The following is a 23829-nucleotide window of genomic DNA, read 5'->3' as shown; positions in this document are numbered from 1 at the left end:
CCACAGACAACTGCCCAAGTCTGGCCACCCGGGCTGGCTGCCCTCACTTTCTGGACAATGGGGCTGTATTTCTGCCCAGATGCCACAAAAAGCTACTCAGGTTCCCCAGCAGCAGCCCAGGTTCAAAGTATTCCAGCTCAGTCATCAGGTCTTAGTCCTCCTCTGTCTTCCCCATGGTGGTCCCTTGAGTGGGAATTAGCAGGAGGGTTGTGGAGAAGCCTCCCAAGTGGGCAAAGTGAAACTTTTCTTCATTGGAACTCAAACTGTAACACCCTCCCTGATGAAGCCAGGGCTAAAAGGATGCTCACCGTGTGAAATTGGTTTCTGGTGGGGAGCGGTTTGCTGACAGTGTACCTGAGTTGGAGACACGTGTGTCCCCGTGGTCCAGCGGCACTTATTAATTCCCCTTGTGGCCGAGTCCCTCTCCCTTTGATGAAAATCTCCTCCAACACTTCCCTCTGTCTCTCTCTCCCCACCCTTGTCATTCTCCTGGCATGACTGACATTTCTCCCCGTGTATTCAGGCCCTTCCAGAGATGCAGAGAAGTCAGGGCTTTTGAGGTCTGAGCCATTAGAAAGAAAGAAAAGTGAAAACAAAATAAAGCACTTCCAGAGAAAAATAAGAACCCAAGCTGCTCTAGCCTTTGGCTGAGCGGTACATCAATTGTAAAGGAAAACCCAGCTTTTGTGCAATGCCATGTTACATACTGAGCCTGGAGAGGTCAAACCAAAAGCAGAAAATTAGCAAAGGTCTAAATTGGAGGCACCTTTGAACCGCGTCCCTTGCCAAAGAGCCCTTCCAACTGTCCCTTGGGGTCAACCCTACCTGCCTCATTTCTACTTTCATACTGATAAGCGCCAGGTGGTCAGAGAGGCCGTGGGCAGAGGGCACTAAGGAGTCTGCACCTTGGAATGGAGTCTTGGACTGTGGCTGGTTACCCTGGGGATTTTGGCCAAGTCACTTAGTCTCCTTAAGTCACAATTTGACGTCTGTGTGGAGGCTGACAGTTGCCCACCTAAATCCTTCCTCTTCTGCTTCCACAAGAGCAGGATCCTCCTGGGCACAGGCTGCTCAGGGAGGCGTTTTCAGCCTTCCTCGGGCAGGCTGATCGCGTGACTAAGCTTCTCCCCAGTGGACTGTAAGGAGTGACACCGACTGGGCCGGGACTTGCGACACCGGGTGTTTCTGTTTCCTGCTCTCCCCCTCCGTCCTGTGGATTGCAACCCAGGCGTGCTGGTGAGCCAGCTCTGAGCACAGATGCTGAGAACGCCCTGGAGGGTGGAGAGCCACAGTATGGCAGGAGTCTGAGTGACGAGGAGGAGCAGAGCCACCTTACAAACTGGATGGCCCTGTGGGGACTCTTGCATAAAAGAAACTACTGTTCTCAAAGACACTCTTGTCGCTTAGTCACCAAGTCATGTCCGACTCGTCTGTGACCCCATAGACTATAGCCTGCCAGGCTTCTCTGTCTGTGGGATTTCCTAGGCAAGAATATTGGAATGGGCTGCCCTTTTCTTCTCCAAGGGATCTTCCTGACCCACAACTCCTGCAGCTCTGCATTGTAAGCAGAGTCTTTACCGCTGAGCCACTAGCAAAGCCACTCTAAGACATTCTTCACTTCAACTCAGTCACTCAGTCGTGTCCAGCTCCTTGCGACCCCATGGACTGCAGCACACCAGGCTTCCCTGTCCGTCACCAACTCCCGGAGCTTGCTCAAACTCATGTCCATCGAGTCGGTGATGCCATCCAATCACCTCATCCAGCTTGGACTAGATGGACCTGTTTAAACATCTTTCCTCTGCTGGTTGGCCTTGACTGAGATTTCTCATCATAGTCAGTAACCAGGAGCTGACCCAGGCAGTAAACAAGGACATCATGTATCGCCTTCTATCTCTACCCAGTGAACTAGTTAGCACCCCCATGAGATCTATCAGAAGGAGGAGCTGTGGCTTGGTGTGGTAGGTGATGGGTATGGCTAATGAGCAGAACATGTGTATACTTAGTTGCTCAGTGGTGTCTGACTCTTTGTGACCCTATGGACTGTAGCCCGCCAGACACCTCTTACCATGGGATTTTCCAGGCAAGAAACTGGAATGGGTTGCCATTTCCTGCTCCAGGAGAACCTTCCAACTCAGGGATCAAACCCATGTCTCCTGCATTGGCAGGCAGATTCTTTACCCCTGAGCCATTTGGGAATGGGCAGAAGACTGGCTTCAAATCCTAGCTTTACCTCTAACTCCTTCTGCAAACTTAAGTAGGGCACTTAATTGTGAGGATCCTTAGCTTCCTGAAGCATCCATAAAATGGGGATGCTAATTCTGGCTGTGCCTGTTCCCCAGGGCTATTATGGGGGTCAAAGGACACAAGACGGTGAAAACACCACATATGGCCGTTGCCAATGGGAGAAACCGGTCAAGTCATATTTGCTGAATGTGGAACATTGTCTCTTCCTTCCATCTGTATTTGCTGAGCATCTGCCAAATCCGGTGAGTGTGCAGGCGAGATGTGGTTCCTGTCCTCACAGAGCTTGGAGTCTGCTGGAAACTATACACACGGAAATGGCCAATCACAACACAGCATGATGAATTCCTTGACAGAAAAACATAGAAGAGGATGCTCTTAACTCAGCCTTCAGCGGTCCTGGGAGGCTTCTCAGAGGAAATGATGTATCCTTTAAGATTGGAAGCAACAGAAAGAGTTAGCCAGGTGCCTTAGTCCAGGCTGCTTTAACAGAAGTACACATAGCAAGTGTAAACAACAGAAAGTGATTTCTCAGAGTTCTGAAGGCAGGAAAGTCCAGCATCATGGTGCCAGCAGATTCAGGGACTGATGAGATCCACTTCTGATTCATAGATGGGTTATCTTCTTGCTGTGTCCCTACAAGGGGAGAGGGAGTTCCTGGGGTGCTATTGTGTGTGTGTGTGTTAGTCACTCAGTCATGTCTGACTCTTTGCAACCCCATGGACTTGTATCCTGCCAGGCTCCTCTGTCCATAGAATTCTCCAGGCAAGAATACTGGAGTGTGTTGCCATTTCCTTCTCCAGGGGTGCTGTTATAAGGGCACTAATCCCATCCACAAAGGCCCCACCTTCAAGACCTAATCACCTCCTAAAGGCCCCACCTCAATTAACACCTCACCTAAAATTAAACACCATCAAATTTGACAATAGGTTTCAACATGTGAATTTTGTAGGGACACAAACATTCAGTCCATACCACCAGGAAACGTGAGCTTTGGAGGTGGCAAGGCATGGTCATGGAAGATGAAACAAGGGTCACCTTTGAGGAGCAAGAAAGAGCCTGAAAGAGGTTTGAACAGCTGGAGCCTGGAGTGAAAGTAAAGGAATAATGAAATATTGAACTGGAGGTGCCAGGAGGTTCTGGAGCAGGTTGGGTAAAACAATCTTGTCTGCAGCTTGTATGAAATACCATTGCCCAGCTCCCACCCCAAGGTGGTTAAAAACAACCCAGGTGAATTGAATGCAGCCAATGTTGAAAGCACTGATTAGATCAAGCAGTATCTTATTTGTTTAGTTCAGGAGCTGGAGTCTAGCTTGAAAGCAGCAGGGTATCTCTGAGGATTCTGTGGGAGGAAAGGACATAACTGGATTTTTCCTTTACCCTAGCTGCTGGGTAGTCATTTCCAGTAGTCATGTGCGGATATGACAGTTGGACCACAAAGAAGGCTGAACACTAAAGAATTGATGTATTTGAATTGTGGTGCTGGATAAGACTCTTGAGAGTCCCTTGGACTACAAGGAGATCAAACCAGTCATTCCTAAGGGAAACCAACCCTGAATATTCACTGGAAGGAATAATGTTAAAGTTGAAGCTCCAATACTTTGGCCACACGATAGGAAGAGGCAACTCACCGGAAAAGATTCTGATGCTAGGAAAGATTGAAGGCAAAAGGAGAAGGGGGTGGTAGAGGATGAGATGGTTAGATAGCATCACTGACTCAATAGACATGAATTTGAGCAAACTCTGGGAGATACAAAAGGACAGAGGAGCCTGGCGTGCTATAGTCCATGGGGTCACAGTCAGACATGATTTAGCGATTGAACAACAACAAGAATAGCTTGCTGGATGGAGGAAAGAATGTGATGTAAAGACTGGTTAAGAAGGCTGCTTGGGGGTGCAGGTGAGGAATGGAGCCAGAGCTGATATGGGATGACAAGAAGGGGACAAACCTGAGGCCTAAGTGTCAACAGACTGGAGGGCAGTGGGGAAGAGGCAGGAGGACAAGAATGAGCCCCAGATTCCTGACACAGGGCTCAGAATTCCTGAAAAGACTCCAGATATAGACACATGAGTCAGTAGCAGGGAGTGAGTAACTTCAGCTGGAGAATTGGTGAGCTTTTCTGGGAAGAGGGGTATAAAAAGAGAAGAAAAGAGAGCCTAGGACAGAGGCACAGAGGACCAAGGGAAGAGCTGGTCGGAGAAGGAAGAGAAAAACTATAAGCACACACTGTTAAGATCTTACGTTAAGGATGTGACTATTGTAAGAAGGGTATACTCAGAGTGTCCAATTGTGTTGAGATGTATCCACAGGTCACTGGTGGCCTTGACAGTAAAGATGAAGGGGAACTTGGGGTGGCATTGAAGTGATGGAGCCCAGAGAGTGGGCTCCACCCAACAGAGGCAAGTATTCTTTATCTTCTTCACATTGTAACCAAGCCATATTCATTTATTCATTCCATAAATACTTCATTTATTAAGCACCTAATGTGCTGGGCACTGTGTTCAGAGCCGTGGATAAGACGGCAGGTCCTTGAAGTCCTCACTGGCCAGGAGGAGACAGATATTCTCATCCATTTCACAAAACCACGTGATGGAAGTGCTATACTGGCGATGCACTCCAAGGGCTTTGGAACAAGCTGGACCAACTCTATCAGGGAGGGGGAAGGGGCAGGCAAGAAAGGTTCCAGAAAGCAAGGAAGCAGATGGAGGTTTGTACTAGTATGGCTGTCGTGGGGGTTGCCCACTGCCGAGTGCAGAGCTTAGCCTGGCAGGGGAGGAAGGGCACTTCTGGCCCCTCCCACGATGCTGGGGCCATGGGACTAGCTTTAGACAATGAGTGGTGAGTAGTGGTGTGCAGAGCCCAGAGTCGTCGACTGCCAGCTGAAGATCCTCTAGAGGGCTTTCTACCCTCTGGCATGACAAGCAGCAGTCTTTGAGAATGTGGCTGCTCCCAAGTACCCAAGTAACCGCCCTCAAGACACACACCTCTTTATGGAAAAGAAACATAGGGGGTAAAAACTATTTCCATCCACCTATCTTAGGTTCATTGACTGGACCCTTGTAAATCATACCAACAAAAGGCAGACTAACAAGAGGAAAACAAATGAGTTTATTAACATGGGCATCATGCATACACACGGGATTACCCAGTAATGAGTAATTCAAAGGGGTGGTAAGAACTTGGGCTTACATAACATTTTAATGTACATTTCATATATACAATGGAATATAAATTAAAGTAATTTCACATATACAATGGAATATGACTCAGCCATTAAAAAGGATGAAAGAATGCTATCTGCAGCAACATGGTTGGACCTAGAGAATGTCATGCTGAGTGAAATAAGTCAGAGAAGGAAAAATATGACATCCTTTAAATGTGGAATCTAAATGGAAGTGATACAAATGAGCATATTTATGAAACAGGAACAGATTTATATTGCCAGGGGGAAAGAATTGGGGGAAGGGATAGTCAGGGATGTACACACTGCTATGTTTTACATGGATAACTAACAAGGTCCTACTGTATAGCACAGGGAACTCTGCCCAGTGTTATGTGGCAACCTGGCGGGGAGGGGAGTTTGGGGAAGAATGGATACATGTATATGTATGGCTGAGACCCTATGCGGTCCACTTGAAACTCTCACAACATCGTTAATCAGCTGTACTCCAATATAAAATAAAAGGTTATAAAGGTACATTTTCAGAGAAGTGAGAAGACAAAGGAAAAAGACTTTGTGTTTCTAGGGGTGGCAAATTGTGGGAAGGCAAATGGAAGGGCTTCCCAGGTGGCTCAGTGGTAAAGAAATCTGCCTGCCAGTGCGGGAGATGCAGGTCTGATCCCTGGGTTGGGACAATCTCCTGGAGTAGGAAGTGGCAACCCACTCCAGGATTCTTGCCTGGGAAATCCCATGGACAGAGGAGCCTGGCGGATTATAGTCCATGGGCTCACAAAGAGCTGGACACAGCTTAGTGACTAAACAACAACAGCAACAAAAGTATACAGGGAGATCAATGGTGGAAAAGGGTGAATTTTAGCCAAGTTTGTAGCTAGATTCCTCTGGTGCTGTCCCTGGGTTGATAAGAATCTAGAGTTGTTCCAGTGATTAACTTCTGTCCTTCCTGGTAGAAAGGAGTGGGGACATCTCTACAAATTTATTTCCTACATTTAGGCAAATAGGGGAAAGGCAAGCTTTCCTTGTATTTGCTTCTTCTTATTTAGCTTCAGCTCAAAATAATCCTTATGCCAAAGTGGCATGTTTTGGGGTCAAATATTCTGCTACCCTGAAGCAAACTTTTGTTGTTTTACCATATGTTATGGTTATCAGGGCATAACCTAGCCCAGTGGCTCTCAAAATATGGTTTCTGGACTAGCCTCATCAACGTCACCTGGGAACTTAGAAATACTAATTCTCGAGCCCCACCCCAGACTTCAGTTCAGTTCAGTGGCTCAGTTATGTCTGACTCTTTTCGACCCCATGGAGTTTCAGCTTCAGGATCAGTCCTTCCAGTGAATATTCAGGATAGATTTCCTTTAGGATGGACTGGTTGGCTCTCCTTGCAGTCCAAGCCAAGAGTCTTCTGCAACACTACAGTTCAAAAGCATCAATTCTTCGGTGCTCAGCTTTCTTTATAGTCCAACTCACATATCCATACATGACTTATTGAAGCTGAAACACTGGGGTGGGGCTCAGCAGTTGGATTCTGAAGCATGAAGACTGCTGTTCTAGGCATTGCCAACTGATACTGCCATCTGGAAAACAGAGCAGGAGGAGTTATAATTCATAGAGAAAGTCATTCTGGTAAACTTGCAAAAACGAAGAAGAATTAAATGGTGAGGCTCTTCATATCATCGGAATGAATTTTTAAGGAAAAAAAAATTTACTTATCTCCACCTACTGAGCCTTCCTATCAAAATGGTGAAAACTGGTCACGTGGACGGTCTCCTACTGTGTCATATGAGAGAAAACACTCTTGCAGAGGGAATACTCGGAATCCAACGTCATTGAAGCCAGAACTAGGCTAACGAAGACAAACCCAGAAATGCACTTTCTGTCTGTCTCCACGGCCCTGCTTAGAGAATGCTTCTGGATGCTTTGAATTGAAAAGAACACAAGACCCAATTCTCTCTTCTGCAAGGTGAGTCATTAGAACTGCAGCAAAGACTATTTGGTAATGGGCACTATTTAAATGAAGCAAAAAGTACAGTTTCAAACGAATTGCTTTTTAAACTGTCAAATAAAAAGAATCCGTTTGTGCATATGAAATTATTCCAAGGGTTCTATTAACTGAGAGCAGGTGAAAGATGTCAAAGAAACGTTCTATTAAAGAGCAGGTTAAATGTTTAAAGACGGACACCTGATGACTCCTTTGGCCTGTTTTCTATTCAGAAATATCTATTTTCGCCAGCCCTACACGAGCTCCATGCACAACAGTTTTAAGAGAATATTGCATGCTCAGTGTCTAAGTCATATCCAACTCTTTGCAACTCTGTAGACTATAGCCCGCCAGCCTCCTCTGTCCATGGGATTTTCCAGGCAAGAATACTGGAGTGAGTTGCCATTTTCTGCTTTAGGGGAGCTTCCCAACCCAGGGATTGAACCCAAGGCTCCTGCATTGGCGGGTGGACTCTACCACTGAACCACCTGGGTATCCTAGCAATAAGATTCCATTTTTAAAGCTTCAATAAGTTTTTTTTTTTTTAATTAAAACATAGTTGATTTACAATGCTGTATTAGTTTCAGCTGTACAGAAAAATGATTCAATTATACATATATATCTGTGTGTGTGTTTTCAGATTCTTTTCCCTTATGGGTTATTACAATATATTGAGTATATCTTCCCATGCTATGCAGTAGGTCCTTATTGGTTATCTATCTTACACACAGTAGTGTGTATATGTTTATCCCAAACTCCTAATTTGTCCTCCCCATGCCCCCTCAACACTTTCTCCTTTGGCAACCATAATTTTATTTTCTATGTCTTCAGGTCTAATTCTATTTTCTAATACAAGTGAATAAGCTCACTTGTATTATTTTTTAGATTCTACAATAAATGATATATAATATTTGTCTTTGGCTTATTTCACTTAGTAATCTGTAGGCCCATCCATGTTGCTGCAAATGACATTATTTCATTCTTTTTAACGGGTAAGTAATATTCCATTGTACAAATATACCACATCTTCTTTACACACTCATTTGTCAATGGGCATTTAGGTGGCTTCCATGTCTTGGCTATTGTATTATAAATGTGCTGCAATAAATACTGAGGTGCATGTATAATATGCCATTTTGTTCATTCTGCTAAGTCGCTTCAGTCGCGTCCGACTCTGTGTGACCCCCATAGACGGCAGCCCACCAGGCTCCCCCGCCCCTGGGATTTTCCAGGCAAGAACACTGAAGTGGGTTGCCATTTCCTTCTCCAATGCATGAAAGTGAAAAGTGAAAGTGAAGTCGCTCAGTCATGTCCGACTCTTAGCGACCTCATGGACTGCAGCCTACCAGGCTCCTCCGTCTGTGGATTCTTCAGGCAAGAGTACTGGAGTGGGGTGCCATTGAGAGTTGCCTTAACCAATGTGATCTGAATGCTGTCTTGTGGATTGGATGAAAACATATTATCACTTTAATTCTTTTTCCTTTGGCAAAAATAGGATGTCATCAGCTCTTTGCTAGCTTTCCAAATGCCACATTTAACACTGTTTTATGGTTTTTTTATTTGCTATTGCTAAATAGCAATCTTTGTACAGCCTGGTCATTAAGAAAAGTCTTCAAACATATGAAAAGTGGGTTTTTTTTGGTCACTGGCAGGGATGCTTGGTAGAGGTCACTCATATAGAGAGAGGTCCTCAATGGTAAGGCTGCTCTACAGACATAACAGAACCCTGAGCTGTTCTATACAAGGCCTACCCGGCTGTTTCCATCTCATTTACTCTAGGGGTTTCCACTGCAATTAGTCTTGTGTTCATGCCTTCAGTATCCGTGGGTACTGAAAAGGGACCACGGAAAATAATTAGTGAAACTTCTCCCTCCCCTGGCCCTCCAGGTACCTCTCACTTGTGTCACTGTGCCAGGCCAACACAAGCAATGCTTAGTCTGAGAGGAACTGTGCAGATGGTGTCCCATTAGAATCAGTGGGACAGATTTGAAAGGGTCACGCTTCTGACACTTGAATGTACACACAATCCTCTTAGGGGGTCTGGTTAAAAATTCACATTCTCAGTAGGTCTGGGCTGGAACTCTAGAGCCTGAATTTCTTGCAAGCTCCCAGGCAATGCTTATGCTGCTGTGGACCACATTTTGAGTAATGATAAATAAAATAACACACATCCTGCAAAAACAGTGACTTTTGTAACTGACTCTGTTAAACCGGCATTTATCTAAGGGTCTGGCTCCCCTTTGATTTGGGGTTCCTTGAAAGCAGGAACTGGATAGTACACATATTTTGGTTGTTTTGTTCTCTGACTGGCACTTGGCCCTGATCCTGCACTCCGTGGGTGTGTATTTATTTAATTAAACAGACCTGGCCTTGTTCCAAAAAGGATTTTACATGGACTTAACCCCTAGCACGCTCTAAGTGCTCAATGGCCAGGGAAAGAAGTAATTCCCAGGGGCTGAGGCCCTCTGGCTCAAGGTCCCCACCACCTGCTTGCACCTGGATTACAACTCAGCGGCTGCTCTTCTGAAATTCTGCCTCCTGCCCCATTTTTGAAGCGGTTTACACTAGAGGACGGATCAGAGAGAAGGAGGAAAAACAAAACCAAACCCAGAAAGCCCCGTGAAACGGTACGGCTCCAGAACATCAAAAGCTCAACTCTCCGCGGCGGGGCTGCAGAACTCTCGGGTTTCTCTCCAACCGGTCTCCTGCGTTTTGCAGGTCAGCGTTGCGCCCCCGCCGCCGGCTCCCCCGCCCGCCCCGAGAGCCCTGCAGGAGCTGGTCCCCGCGGGCGCGGGCGCTTGTTGGCTTGGTGCAAGCGTGTTTGTTATCTCAGCTCGAGCAATTAATCTTCTCCTGCATCTCCCGCCCCGCGGGGGTGTAGGGGCCTCGGGTGGCCTCGGGGGTCGTGCAGAGCCCGGACTAGAGCGATCGTTCTACGGAAACCCACGTTTCCAGAGTCCCTGCGGTGCCATAACCTGTTCCTCTCTGCAGCAGCCCCGCAGGGTTAGAGAAGGGCTAGTTTCGGCTCGGTAGGGGCAGGGGAAGAGAAAAAGGGAGAAGGAGGGCGACTGTGTGGGTCAGTAGTTGAGTCTCGCCGGGGAAGGGAGGAGCGCACCGGCGAGTGCGCCCGAGGGGAGGAGTACACGTGCTGGGGAGGAGGGGCGGGAGGGGAGGAGAAAGGAGGCGAGAGCTGCAGGCGGGAGGCGCCACGGCCTCACAGACGCAGGCGCCGGTAGCCGGAGACAAAGTTCCCGGGGAGAGCTCGCCCCCGGAGGGCCGACGTCTAGGCGGCTCGCGGCGAGGGTCTCAGGTCCTGCGCGTCCAGTTTGCCACCCCACTTGAACGCACTGGGCCGGCCCGGCTAGGCTCGCCGGGAAGCCGGGGAGCATCGCTGGCTGGCGACCGCCGCCAAACTTGGAGCGGGAGGATGCTACGAGTGGGAGCGACGGCGCGGCGCGCGGGGGCGCACTGAGTGCTCCCGCGGGCGCCCCGGGGCACTGCTCCCAGGGCTGCAGCCGGGCGAGGGCGCCGAGGCTGAGCGGGCAGGTAGCGGCACCAACGCCGGGACTGCGCCAGCCCTGCGATCCAGGGCCGCCAGCGCCACCGTGCCGGCGTCGCCTCCTTGCCGCCGAGCCATGGTGCGCGGAGCGCGCACACCGCGCGCGGGACTCTGAGCTCCGGCCGCGCCGCGCGCCCCCCACCTCCTCTCTCTGCTTCCCTGCCGAGCTCGCCCGCTGGCCATGAACCTTTGGCCTGGAGCCCCTGGCCTCTGAGCCTCCAGTCGCCCGCTCCAGGCCACGCCGCTCGGCCCCAGATAGCACTCCGGCCGCTGGGGCTCCCCATCCTCTGTCAGAGACGGCATCCAGGCGCTGCCGGATGGCGCTCCGCGGGCCCCCTGGGCCGCACAAAGTTCGCAGGAGGCGAGAGATGCTGCCGCAGCAAGTTGGCTTCGTGTGCGCGATTTTGGCCCTGGTGTGCTGTGCGTCTGGCCTCTTTGGCAGCTGGGGTAGGTAATGGTGCGGGCCTGCCCGGGGAGTTGGGGGGTTTGGGCTGGAAAACCGCGGGACAGTTCTGGGAGATGTTCCCTCTTTTCCCAGCCAGGTTAGCTCCAAGGGTTCATCCAGTCCCCTCCCCATCAGGCAGGTAGAGCGCACCCAGGAGGGCTGATGGCTACACTCAGCGCTGGTGCCTGTTCCCCTGAGCTGCGCGTGGCCGCTGGGGGCTCAGAACGCGGCTGCAGGTCTGTGTTACTAAGGCGAAAGCATGAACCACTGGCCCCTCGGCTCCAGAGTTCTGTCCCTGGGGGTGCCCAGGGAGTGTGCGGAGCGCAGCGGCGAGGTCCACGTATGGATTCTCTTGGCCTGGGGCGGACGAGACTGAATGGACCACCTTCCAGTTTTGCAGAGCACGGAAGATTGTTCTCCGCGTCCCTCGAAAACCCAGGTTTTGAGTCTCAGCTCTCGCCCTCGCCCCTGCCGAAGGGGCGCCCGGGGTGTCCTGATGCGTCCTCTCCAAACCCTAAAAATGGTGGGGCAGTCTGTCCCCTGAGGACGTTGCCGCTGTGTTTCAAAATCACTTTTCAACTCCTCTTAATCCCCGCGGAATTAGAGTGTTGGTGCCTGGAACCGCTATCCACACGCCTTCCAACCGAGAAGAGACAAGGAAATTTGGGAGTTGCTTAGGATATGCAAATTTAAGATGGAGAGAAAAAGAAACTTACAAAAAATGTTAGGGATGGAGTAGGGCATGTGAGCCCAGGTGGAACCTTCAAAAGACATTCAGAGTGGCTAACGTTCCCATTCTATGGGTGCTGGGGACCTTTTAGTGTTGTTTTTAATATTCTATTTTAATTTTTAATGTTCTCTGGCAACTTTATTTCGACTTTTCAATTGAAGTATAGTTGATTGATAATGTGTTAGTTTCAGGTGTACAGCAAAGTGATTCGGTTATAAATATATGTGCATATGTATATATGTGTGTATTTTCAAACATTTAAGAAAACAAAAGGAATACTGTGATTTAACAATCAGGATATGGGAAATAAAGCAGATGGTACCTTCTTGAGTAGTTAGGGACAATTTAGAGAGGCTCATATTGATTGATAAAAATCAGGTGGCACTTCATTAAACTTTATACAGCCTTTCAAAACTCAAACTTCGTGATTTGAGGATGAAAGATTAAACAAAACTTGCCCTTTCTGAAAGAAATCCAGAAAGGTTATTTGAATACCATAGTACCTGGTGCTTTGCAAGTGGGCAAGTTGATGTGTTTTCTCCCTCAATTACACACTAGAAATAACAAAATACCTAGAAGCTCTTAGATGTCAGCATTATAGAAGAGGTATTATTACCCAGCTGAAGCAGTGTGCACCTCAGGAGAGGTAAATGAATACTTTAAAGGTCTTAAAGTGAGAATTATTTTTTATTTGCTGGATCAGGAAGGCCTTTAGAAGTTCAGCTGCACTTGGTCATCAGCATCCACTCCAGTGATCTTCCTTGTTACTCAGTATGGCCCTTGGACCATCAGAATCAGTGTCACCTGGGAGCTTGTTAGTGTAGAATTCCAGGTCCTGGCTCAGATCTACTGAATCAGCATGTGCATTGTAGCAAGGTTCCCAGGTGATTTGTGTTCAAGGGTGCAAAGTCCTGGGACAGATCCCATCCCCTTTCTCCACCTGTTTGCTGACTATCCTTCAGGACCGGGATACCTGAGCATGTTTACTGGCTAAGAACTTAATGGTCACCTGTCTAAACCCTGAATTGCACTTGTGAGGGGCTGAGACCGAAGCAATCTTGGCCAAGGTCAGAGCGCATGCTGACCTATCTGGGGCTAGAAACAATGAACTAGATCTAGGAAACAGATTACTGTAGGTGAACAGGTGATACTGTGCTTCCGGTCACTGTATCACTCCCTGCAGATGGCTTTAAATAGTCAAACAGGGCTGTTGCTGACAGAGCTAGATATATGCTCTAAGGCCATTGTGAGAATGTAGATGCCATGTTGATCTCATGGTGTTTGTGACTTATTTTCCAATCCAGGGCACAGAACAGCTTCTGTGAGCAAATATGTTCTCCCAGACACATGGAGAAATAGAAGGCTGATGGCACCAGTGAATGGGACTGAGGCAGCCAAGAATTGCACAGATCCTGGTAAGAGATTCTTCCCAAGGCATTTGACTTAGCGTCAAGATGGTATGGATGTAGACAGTCGTAACCAGAGCTGAGAAAAGATGGTTTTGTGACCCTGAATGGGAAAGGGTAGCAATAAGGAGTTGACATACAGACATTAATCAGTTGTGCTGCTAAGCAACTCACATTCTTTATCCAACAACTGGAAAGGTCACATTTGAGAGTTTTCCTTTTCAGTTTTTGTTCTCACAGTGCTACTGAAGGGTCAGTGTTCTGCCCCAACCCCCCATGTTGTTTGTCTGGATGTCTTCGTTTTCTCTCCCTTTTGCTCGTTGAGTCCATCTGATGGAACTCCAGGGGCAGCACAGCCAGCTGCTCTGGGAGAGGACACTTTGGGATGACCCACCAGGTCATACCACCCAGGGTCACTGCATGGGTGGGACACGCTGGGGCCCCTTCTTTGGGAGAAGAATTCCAGGTATCATTGCAACCTGAGAGATGGTTCTGCTTGCCCTGGGAGGTGGTTTGATGTTCCTCTTCAGACTTCTCCAGGGTGTCAGAGAGGCTGTAGGGACCCAGGCTTGTCTGTTCTTCTTGCCAGACACAGGCTTTGCTTAAATGGGTAGAGATTTCTTCCCAGGAGCTGTACTGGCCAGCTAATAGAAGCTCAGACAGGCTAGTCCTAGGTTTTAGCTTCAGCTCCCAAACTTGGGGCTCCTTGTGCAAAGGACTCAATGGGATGATACATTTGAAAGTTCTTTGGGAACCATGAAATTTTATCTTATTTAAAAAAATTGAAGTATAGTTCATTTCTAATGTGTTAGTTTCAAGTGTACAGCAAAGAGATTCAGTTACATGTATATGTCTATTCTCTTTCAGATTCTTTTCCATTTAGGTTATTACAGAGTGTTGAGTATAGTCCCCCATACTATATAGCACAGGTTTATACTATAAACCTGTGCTGTTTACCTGTTTTACGTATAGTAGTGTGTATATGTTACCCCAAGCACCTAATTTACCCCCACCTCCCCACTATCCCCTGTGGTAATTGTAAGTTGCTTTCTAAGTCTGTGAGTCTATGTCTGTTTTATAAATAAGTTCATTTGTATCATTTTTTAAGCTTCTACATATAAGTGATATGATATTTGTCTTTCTTGCTTGATATGATAATCCCTAGGTCCATCCATGTTGCTGCAAATGGCATTATTTCACTCCTTTTTTTTTTAATAGCCAAGCAATATTCCCTTGTATGTATATCTTCTTTATCCATTCATCTGTTGATAACATTTAGGTTGCTTCTGTGTCTTGGTTGTTGTAAATAGCTCTGCTATGAACATTGGGGAACATGGGGTGCATATCTTTTCACATTATAGTTTTCTCTGGATATATGCCCAGGAGTGGGAGTGCAGGATCACGTGGTAACTCTATGTTTAGTTTTTTAAGGAACCTCCATACTGTTCTCCATGGTGGTTTCACCAATTTACATTCCCACCGAGGGTGTAGGAGGGTTCCTTTTTCTCCACACTCTATGGAGGTTTTATTTTAGATGGATACCACTCAGCTTTGCCACCAAGTTGCCAAGCAAGTCAGACTTTTTAGATGTCTGTTTTCTTACCTGTAAAATGGGAAGAATAGAGCTTGGCCTCCTACTCTAGGGTTGTTAGAAGAACCGGGTGAGGCTCTGCATGGGGCTGTATGAAAAAGGAACTAGAAACCCAGGCCAAAGGAATAGGTTAGGAGGCAGTCTTCCTGTGACTTATTCTCATGGGAGTGCCAGCAAAGCAGTGCTGTGCTCTGTTGTATCCAACACTTGCGACCCCATGGACTGTAGCCCACCAGGCTCCTCTGTCCATGGGATTCTCCAGGCAAGAAGACTGGAGTGGGTGGCCATTTCCTTCTCCAGGGAGTCTTCCCCACCCAGGGACTGAACCCGCATCTCTTGTGTCTCCTGCACTGGCAGGCAGATTCTTTACCACTAGTGCCATCTGGGAAGCCCTTACTTTCATAGGCAAGTCTTATCCACATTTACAGGTGGGTAAATACCTAGGGAGGAGACAGGAGTCACTCAAAGTCATGAAACTTTTAAGTGGGGAAGCTGGTCCGGGAACCTAGGCCAGTAGGTCTGAAATGTTTGGTTAGTTCCATGCACCGACGAAGGCCAGGGCCTTCCCTCAAAGCCTGTTTTCAACACCATCAACTTCCCTTCCCTCAAAATGCTGTCAGAGGAGTCCATCTGGGACACAGAGGTTTAGCTAAATCTCTAACTTGTTCACCCTCTGCTTGATGGGGCCGGGGCCGGGTGAACTCGCAGAGCAGCAGCTGGGATTCCCTTGACCTCCCGCCTGTCCTGGTGACCCAGTGGGCAGTGGTACCGTCCTGTCATTTCACCTCCCTCAGCACATTCTTCCAGCAGCAGGAAGTGACTGACGCATGTGTGGGACTAACCCGTGGACATGTGTACAGCCAGAAACTGTGGCTGGGGCCTGTCCTCTCATTCCAGTCTCCTGAGATGCTAAAATCAGCACTACCCATGTGGGAACGCTTTTTCACCCTGGGTAAAGAGGGGGAGTGCATTCTGCACTGATTTCTAGCTCACCACGCTCTCATCTTGGACTGGCTATGTCTTCCTCCTGTAGCTTCTGTCACGTGTAGTCTGGGCACACTGGCTTAGTCAGGACCCCATTTCTTAGGTTAGAGTCTCCTATGCCCTACTCTTGCTCCTATCTCTTCAGAGTACTGTCTGATCAAAAATTATTCCACTAACTATGGAACAGTCAGCCCTATTTGGCAGGAATGCCTGGTTTTGTCCCCCTTCAAAGAAGGAAGCAGGGAAACTGGCAAAATGTTTAGCATCAAGTCACTTGAATTGGGCTTCCCAGTTGGCACAAGTGGTAAAGAACCCGCCTGCCAGTGCAGGAGACATGAGAGACACGGGTTTGATCCCTGGGTTGGGAAGACCCCCTGGAGAAGGAAAGGGCAACCGACTCCAGTATTCTTGCCTGGAGAATCCCATGGACAGAGGAGCCTGGTGGGCTACAGTCCACAAGGTTCCAAAGAGTTCACTTTGTATCAACTATTTCTGGGATAGTGTCCTGCACATTAGAAAGGAGTTGGTAAATATTGGTCAGGTGATGGAATGAAAGTGCCCTTTCCAACATTAAACACCTCAGTGTTTTTGCAAAGGTGAGGAACACAAGGCTCCAAAGTTTAGTGACTTCCCAGGCTCTCTTGGCCGCCATGAACGTTCTGGGGTCACCTGGCTCTGATCGCATGCCGTCCCTATTGCACTTGCCCCTGCTCTCCGCCCAGGCCAGATGGGGCCAAAGCCTGAGTTCCCTTCCAGCCTCTTCATCTGAGGACCATGAGACTATCTAGCCCCCTTTCCATTTCACAAGTGGGCACTTGGTGGAGGTAGAAGCAAATATAAGAGGCAGCCCTTGTCATCAAGCAGATCATAATCAAGTAGAGAAGACAGAGTCCCAGCCCAGGGGACTCAGTGACACGAGAGGACTGCAGAGGTGCTCCAGGCAGCAGCCTCACAGGACCACATCAGGGGCTTGGAGAATGGCGAATGAGTCCAAGGCAGTTCTGCAGAGTCTGGGGGTCTAGATGAAGCAGGCCTCTGCTGCAGTGACAGAAAACCTCCCCAAGCTGGGTTTAGCCAAAAAGGGGCTTTATTGGCTGAGGTCAAAGGTGAACTGTGTTGCTCACTTTCCGCCTCTGAGCTCAGATATCACCCAGCATGCGGTGACCACAGCCCTCGCTTTAGGTCCTCCCAGACCCCAAAATGCTGGACAGAGTGCTGCTGGCCGAGGGGTTTCTGCAGAAGCCCCGAGGTTCTGGTGGGTTGGTGTGACTTGAGTCACATGACTTCCTTAAGCCAGCTGCTTGGCCAGGGGAGTGTTGGGCCTGAACCCACTTAGAGTTAGGTCACAGGCTCTGGGTCTGGAGGGATGGGACTGAAGCTTCCTCCTCCAACACCTGAACTCCCCCTGGGAGCCAGCAGGGGTAGGCATTTTCAGGAGGTGGCTTTGTAGCAGTCCTGTTCTGGGGCTGCTGTGATGAAGGTGGACCAGAGCTCCCTACCAGTTAGTGTCGGGGTGCGGGGGGTAGTGGTGACAAGGTGGCATTTGATGGCTGCCTTCTTTGCTACACAGTTACAGGAGCTGCCCATAAAGAACCGCAAGTTTCTTGCATCCTCTGAGAATCCACCGTGCATCCCTCTCCACCAGTTAGACTGCCCCCTTTGTGATCTACCAAATGGGGTCTTTTAGGGATGTGGTCTCCCCATGTGGTCTCTCCACATGTTTCTTCATGTGGAGCTTGAACAATGGCCTGCTGTGTCAGTTCCCAGACCAGAAGCATTGCCCACAGTAGGTGTTCAGCAAACATTAGTTCATGTTTTCATAAGAACCTCCAGGAAGGAAACGTGTCTTATTTTCTCTCCCCTCAGAGTGCAACCTGTGCACCTGTCAGAGAGATAGCTTTGTGTCCTAAAAACACAAATGGGACCCTGCTCTTGTCATCCCTTAAGACTTAAGGTGGAAAGTGGGCTCTTTTCTCAGCCTGGGGTCATTTCTTCGCATCTCAGTAGTGTTTCTGTCTTGTTATTTGTGCTTCAGTGTAATTCCCGCTTGCCCCCTCCCCCCACCCCCCACCCCCCGCTGACCTCATCATGTTATCCCATGTTGTTTTAATGACATATGTCTCTGCTGTCTAAAATAATTTAGTTATTTCTCATCTGTCTCCCCTTGAGGGCTACCTAGCTCACTGCTCTATGTCCAGAAGAGTGATTCTTAACCCTGGCTGCACGTTCAGATCACTGAGCACTTTATTTCTGGTTGTACTGAGTCTTCACTGCTGCACATGGGCTTTCTTTAGTTGTGGAGAGCAGGGACCACTCCGCGTTGTGGTGCCCGGGCCTCTCTTGTGGTGGTGCTCTAGGGCGCACGCAGGCTCAGTAGTTGAGGTACATGGGCTTAGCGACCCCGAGGCATGTGGAATCTTCCTGGACCAGGAATCAAACCTGTGTTGCCTGCATTGGCATGTGGATTCTTATCCACTGTGCCACCAGCGAAGTCCCCACTGAGCTCTTTTGAATGCCCGGGCCCCACCCTGGAGTTTGTCTGGGGTAGAGCCCAGAAATCAGGACTTGTTCAGACCTCTCCAGCTTATTCCAAGTTGAAGCCAGAGTTGATGCCCTTGCTGGGCTGGAGTCCTGCTGCCCATTGCGGTTGGCATCACCTGGCAGTATCAGGGATGCAGAGTTTCAGGCCCGCCCCAGACCTACTGCAGGGTCAGGGTCTGCATCCTAACGGAATCCCCCAGGGCGCTCCCAGGCCCACTGAAGGCCAGGCAGCACTGGGTTAGAACACTGTCTGCCACTTTGTAGGCTTTCAGTATCTGAATGTTAAATGAAGGCTTAGACTTGGTCTGACATAGTGATTTTCCTGAAACACAGTTTGGTTTCTTTTTAAATGTGGGGAAGCTAAAAAAAAAAAACAAAAAAAAAAAAACAAAACAAGCTTCCTTTTGACCACTGAAGTCTATGGAAAAGTCATTTATTTTTCTTCCCCCAGAGGCATTGGGTCCCTCCCTACAAAATGCATGAAATAGGAATGAAGGACAGTGACACTGAATCCTGTGGGAACTACCTTCATTTGGGCTGACAGAACAAAGCATTATAGGCGGGGTGGCTTAAAGAGCAGACATTTATTTTTTCAAACTTTTTTTTGGAGGATAATTGCTTTGCAATATTATGCTGGTTTCTGCCATATGTCAACATAAATCGGCCATAGGTATACATATGTACTCTCCCTCTTGAAGCTCCCTCTCATCTCCCACATCATCCCACCCCTCTAGGTTGCCACAGAGCTCTGGGTTGAGCTCCCTGTGTCCTACAGCAAATTCCCACTGGCTATGTATTTTACATACGGTGATGTATATGTTTCCATGCTACCCTCTCAATTCGTCCTGCCTTCTCCTTCCCCACCATGTCCACAAATCTATTCTCTATGTCTGCATTTCCATTACTACCCTGCAAGTAGGTTTATCAGCAATATCTTTCTAGATTCCATATGCATGCATTAATATATGATATTTGTTCTTTCTCTTTCAAGAGCAGACATTTATTTCTCGCAGTTCTGGAGCTGAGAAGTCTAAGATCAAGGTGTTGGCTAGTTCCATTCCTAGCTTGCAGATGGCTTTCTTCTTGCTGTGTGTCCATATGGTGGAGAGAGAACTGGAGGTCTGGTCTCCCTTCCCTTTATTAGAAGGGCACTAATCCTGTCATGTGGACTCCACCCTCATGACCTCAACTAAATCTAATCATTTCCCAGAGGCTGTGCCTCCAAACACCATCACATTTGGGGGTTAGGGATTCAACGTAAGAGTTTCAGGGAGACACAAACCTTCAGTCTGCATCAGGACCCAAACGGTTTCCACACATCTCTCGGTGGTGGCAGCTGGAGTGTTTGAAGACAGTTGAGGGTGGGACCTGTGATTCTGGGAGGTTCTGAGAGCTACAGATGCCTGAGCCTGGCATTGACCTGTGAGATCCAGTGATGGACACATTCTGTGGCTGACTTTTGGAGCTTCTGGGGACCACGTACTCCTCTACCCCCAGTCTTCCAAGATGGGTTCCTTTGTGTGATTGCCAGCTCCCCCTGGTCTTTCCTGATCACCCAAGCCAAAGTAGCCTTCTATGTCACTGATTCTCTTGGTTGCGCTTTTAACAGGTTCCATATCTATTGTTACATTGTTTGCCTCTCTCAACTAGGATATAAAAGACAAGGCTCATTTGCTCTTTAAAACCGTAGTAGGTATTTAGTGTTTCCTTTTGTAAAATGATGGTGATAAGGGGGTGATAATTGCATTCATTTCATAGGGTTGTTAGAATTAAATGAGTTAATACCTATCAAGCATTTATACACACATGTTCACACCTCAGCTTCCATTTTCATGATTATTTTTTTAATCTGCTTATCTGGAGATGACACATTGCCTGTGTATTATAGGGGCTGGAAAACTCTGTCAATTGAATTTTATGAGGACAAGTTAAGAAGTAAACATCTTACCACACACTGTTTATTTTCTCTTCTGGAAATACATTTACATTTCTTATTTGTTTTTAACCTTTTGGAGGTTTGGGATGCTGGAGGATGGTGTACCTTGCGGAAATTGCCTCTGAATAGAGAAACTGGTTTTCATCTCTCAGCATTTAGGTGGCGTTTTATCCTTTGGCTTCTCAGCTGGGGTGGGAATGCCTTCCCCCATTCTTTTCTGCCTTTTCCCACACATTTGAGATGGACTCAGTGGCCCTGCTCATTTGGGCTCCCTACATCCCATGCCTTGTGCTTGAAAAGGGAGAGAGGAGCTTGCTTTCCCCTACTGATGCTGGAGGAATTGTCTTCATCATGTTTGATTTTCCTGCTTTTCACATATGTCTTTTGAAAGGGCTCATGGTGCTGTGTCTTTGCTTGGGTGGCCATAGCAAGAATACCATAGGTTGGGTGGCTTAAACAACAGAGATGTATTTTCTCACGATTCTGGAGGCTGGAAATCCAAGATCAGGATACCAGCATGGCCAGGCTCCTGTGAGAACGCGCTTCCTGGCCTATGTGTATCCTCACGCGGCAGGAGAGAATAAGTGAGAACAACTCTGCTGGCTCTTCCTGTGAGGCCACTAATCCCATCAGGTCCAAAGCCATCTTTCATGACTTGTGCCACCCATGTGACCTCCCAGAGGCCCCATCTCTAACACCACTACCTTGGGGGGAGTACGGTTAGTGCTTCAGCAAAGGAATTTTGTGGGGACACCTTCAGTCCATATGGAGTAGGAAATGGCAAGCCACTCCAGTATTCTTGCCTGGAAAATTCCATGGACAGAGGCACCTGGCGGGCTGCAGTTCATGAGGGTCACAAAAAAGTCAGACATGACTGAGCATGCATGCATTCAGCCCATAAGAGTGTCCATAGAGGGAAGGCCGGGGGGAAGAGGGCAAACTGGTTCTTGAGAGGCGTGTGAAGATGAAGGGAGGCTCTAGATTTTCAGGAAAGCAGAGGCATTGGATCACATTCTAGGTGGAGGATATTTTGCAGTCAGCCTGGCTCTGATCTACTTTCCCTTTCTGTTCCGGGTCAGGGCTACACGTACAGACCAGGGGGAGAGGAGAGGGGATGGGTGGTGAGGGGTGTGATGTCCTGCACACAGGAGCTGGCATTGAGCCAGGTTAGGAGGATGTCATCATGGAGCCAGAGCCCACTGCTGTGGGTCCCTGTAGGCGCCCCCGGTGTGGGGAGCAGAGGTGCAGAAAGAGCAAGAAGGCAAGAGTAGGAGGAGGGGACCCAGAGCTGCAAAAAGTACATCAGGCCGCGTGGGTGTGGAGGTGAGGTGGTACCGGAGACGAGATGAAGTGTCTGGATTCTGAACGAACGTCTGTTCGGAGGCTGCTCCAGCAGGCTTGGGAGACAAGTCACACATCCCAAGTTTGAAAGTTGTTATGTAAAAGCAAATGCTGCTTTGGAAAAGCAAGAATTGAACTTATCCCTGTGGGCAGGGAGATCATGGTTCAGTTACTGTCCCAAGTGGCAGAGCAGGCGGTCCAGCCTGGGCAGGGGCTTTCCTGCAAGGGGCAACCTCCAGAGGAGCCAGGTGACTTCTGGGGGCCATTGTCACCATCTGCCTTGGAACAGAGATAGGCTGGCAGAGCCACAGGTGGAGGCCAAGGAAGAGAACAGTCTGTCATCAGGGCGATCACTCTTGGCTTTCTTATGTGGGTGAAGTGGATATGCTAATACAGCAGATCAAGTGGCTTGGGAGCCAAAGTCTGGGTTCTAGTACTGGCTCTGCCAAGATCCTGCTTGGCCTTTGGGGTTCGCCTCTCCCCTTCTCTCCCGCCTCCTTCCCCCACACCCCTGTCCCTCTCTCATGCCCCCAGCCCTCCAAAGCGAGATTACGTAGGATAAGTGCAAAGCCTTCCAGCAGCCAGACAGTGGCCCTGTCCAGAGAGCACTTTCCTCCTTGGACATGGCAGCTTGTGGTGGGGAAGGCAGACGTGTGGGTTTGAGTCCCAGCTCACTCTTACTGGCCAGCCATGTGACCCTCAGCGAGTTATATAATCTCTCTAAGCTTCAGGTTTTCTCTTTTGTAGCATTTCCTACCTGCCTTGTAGGGCTGCTGCAAGCCTTAAATCCCATGATGGATGATTGAAGTATCTCAGGGTAGCTGGCACACAGTATCTGTGGCCATCATTGTAACCATGGCTAATACCAACATACTATGGGCAGGAGCTATTCCACGTGCCTTCTGTGTATTAACTTACTTACTCCTCATAAAAACTGTTTGGGTCAGTGCTATTAGTGTCTTCATTTTGAAGATAAGGAAAAGGCAACTCAGAGAGGTTAAGTGACCAGTTCACGGTCACCCAGCCAGCAAGAAGAGCCAGGTATGTGTGTGTGCGAGAGAGAATCCACAAACTTTGTTTTAGAATTGTTTTAGGTTTTCAGAAAATTCGAGGAGAAAATAGAGTTCCTCTATTATTCCTCTTTTTCCCAGCTTCCCCATTAATACTTGGCGTTACTGCGCTACATTTGTTGCAGTTGATGAGCCAATATTCGTACATTATTGTTAACCACAACCATAGTTTACATCAGGATTCACCCTTTGTGTTGTGCATTCTCTGAGTTGTGATATAGACCTGTAATGACGTTGTAATCACCGGAACAATATCCTGCAGAATGCTTTCACTGCCCTAAACATCCTCTGTGGGGCCAAGCTTTTTAATTTGGATGGTCTGAATTGTGTGCCTACATCCTTATCCATAATTATGAATAAACTGGGTGGAAAAAGACAATTTAGAGGTGAGGACTTGCATTGCAATTCCAGCCTCTGTCACTGACTGGGACTGGGTGCCCCCTCTAAAGGAATAGGGAATGCCTGCCCATTTGCAACAGCAAACATCTGTGTGGGCCTCTCTTCTTGGTATGCTTCTAATACCAATTTGTTTGCAATCAAAAGTTTTTTTTTTTTTCTTTTTGCCTTATCCAAACTATGGGGGCCATCTGCTAGCAATCTCGCCTCCTTGCTGGGCCATCTGCTCCCCCCATTGACTTCCAGATTCTCCGCTCCTGACGCCATGCGGGCCTCCCGCAATCCAGAGCGCCCACTCGGCTTCCTCTTGAACTCCGAGGAACGTTCCTCCTTGAGTTAAAAATGGAAATCATTAAGCATTGCCATGTGTTGCCTTGGGTGGAAGAGATCCAGCCGTTCAACTCAATAGCAAAGTCAAATGCTTGAAAAGGA

At 48.3% G+C, this 23829-nt stretch overlaps 1 protein-coding gene across 2 annotated transcripts in view; it reads left to right on the top strand.

Annotated features, from left to right (window-relative positions):
• The first annotated feature begins 11274 nt into the window (after positions 1–11274).
• Positions 11275–23829, top strand: part of SLC24A4 (solute carrier family 24 member 4) — a 182071-nt gene continuing 169516 nt past the window's right edge. For both annotated transcript variants that reach the window (XM_040256615.1, XM_040256614.1), the window contains exons 1-2: positions 11275–11404; positions 13437–13547. In XM_040256615.1, coding sequence (XP_040112549.1) covers positions 11275–11404; positions 13437–13547 — 241 coding nt within the window. The remainder of the gene's footprint in view (positions 11405–13436; positions 13548–23829) is intronic.

Source organism: Oryx dammah, unplaced genomic scaffold, assembly GCF_014754425.2.
Source record: "Oryx dammah isolate SB20612 unplaced genomic scaffold, SCBI_Odam_1.1 HiC_scaffold_16, whole genome shotgun sequence".
NCBI lineage: Eukaryota > Metazoa > Chordata > Mammalia > Artiodactyla > Bovidae > Oryx > Oryx dammah.
Note: the sequence above shows the minus strand (reverse complement) of the source record. Positions and strands in the feature narration are given on the sequence as shown.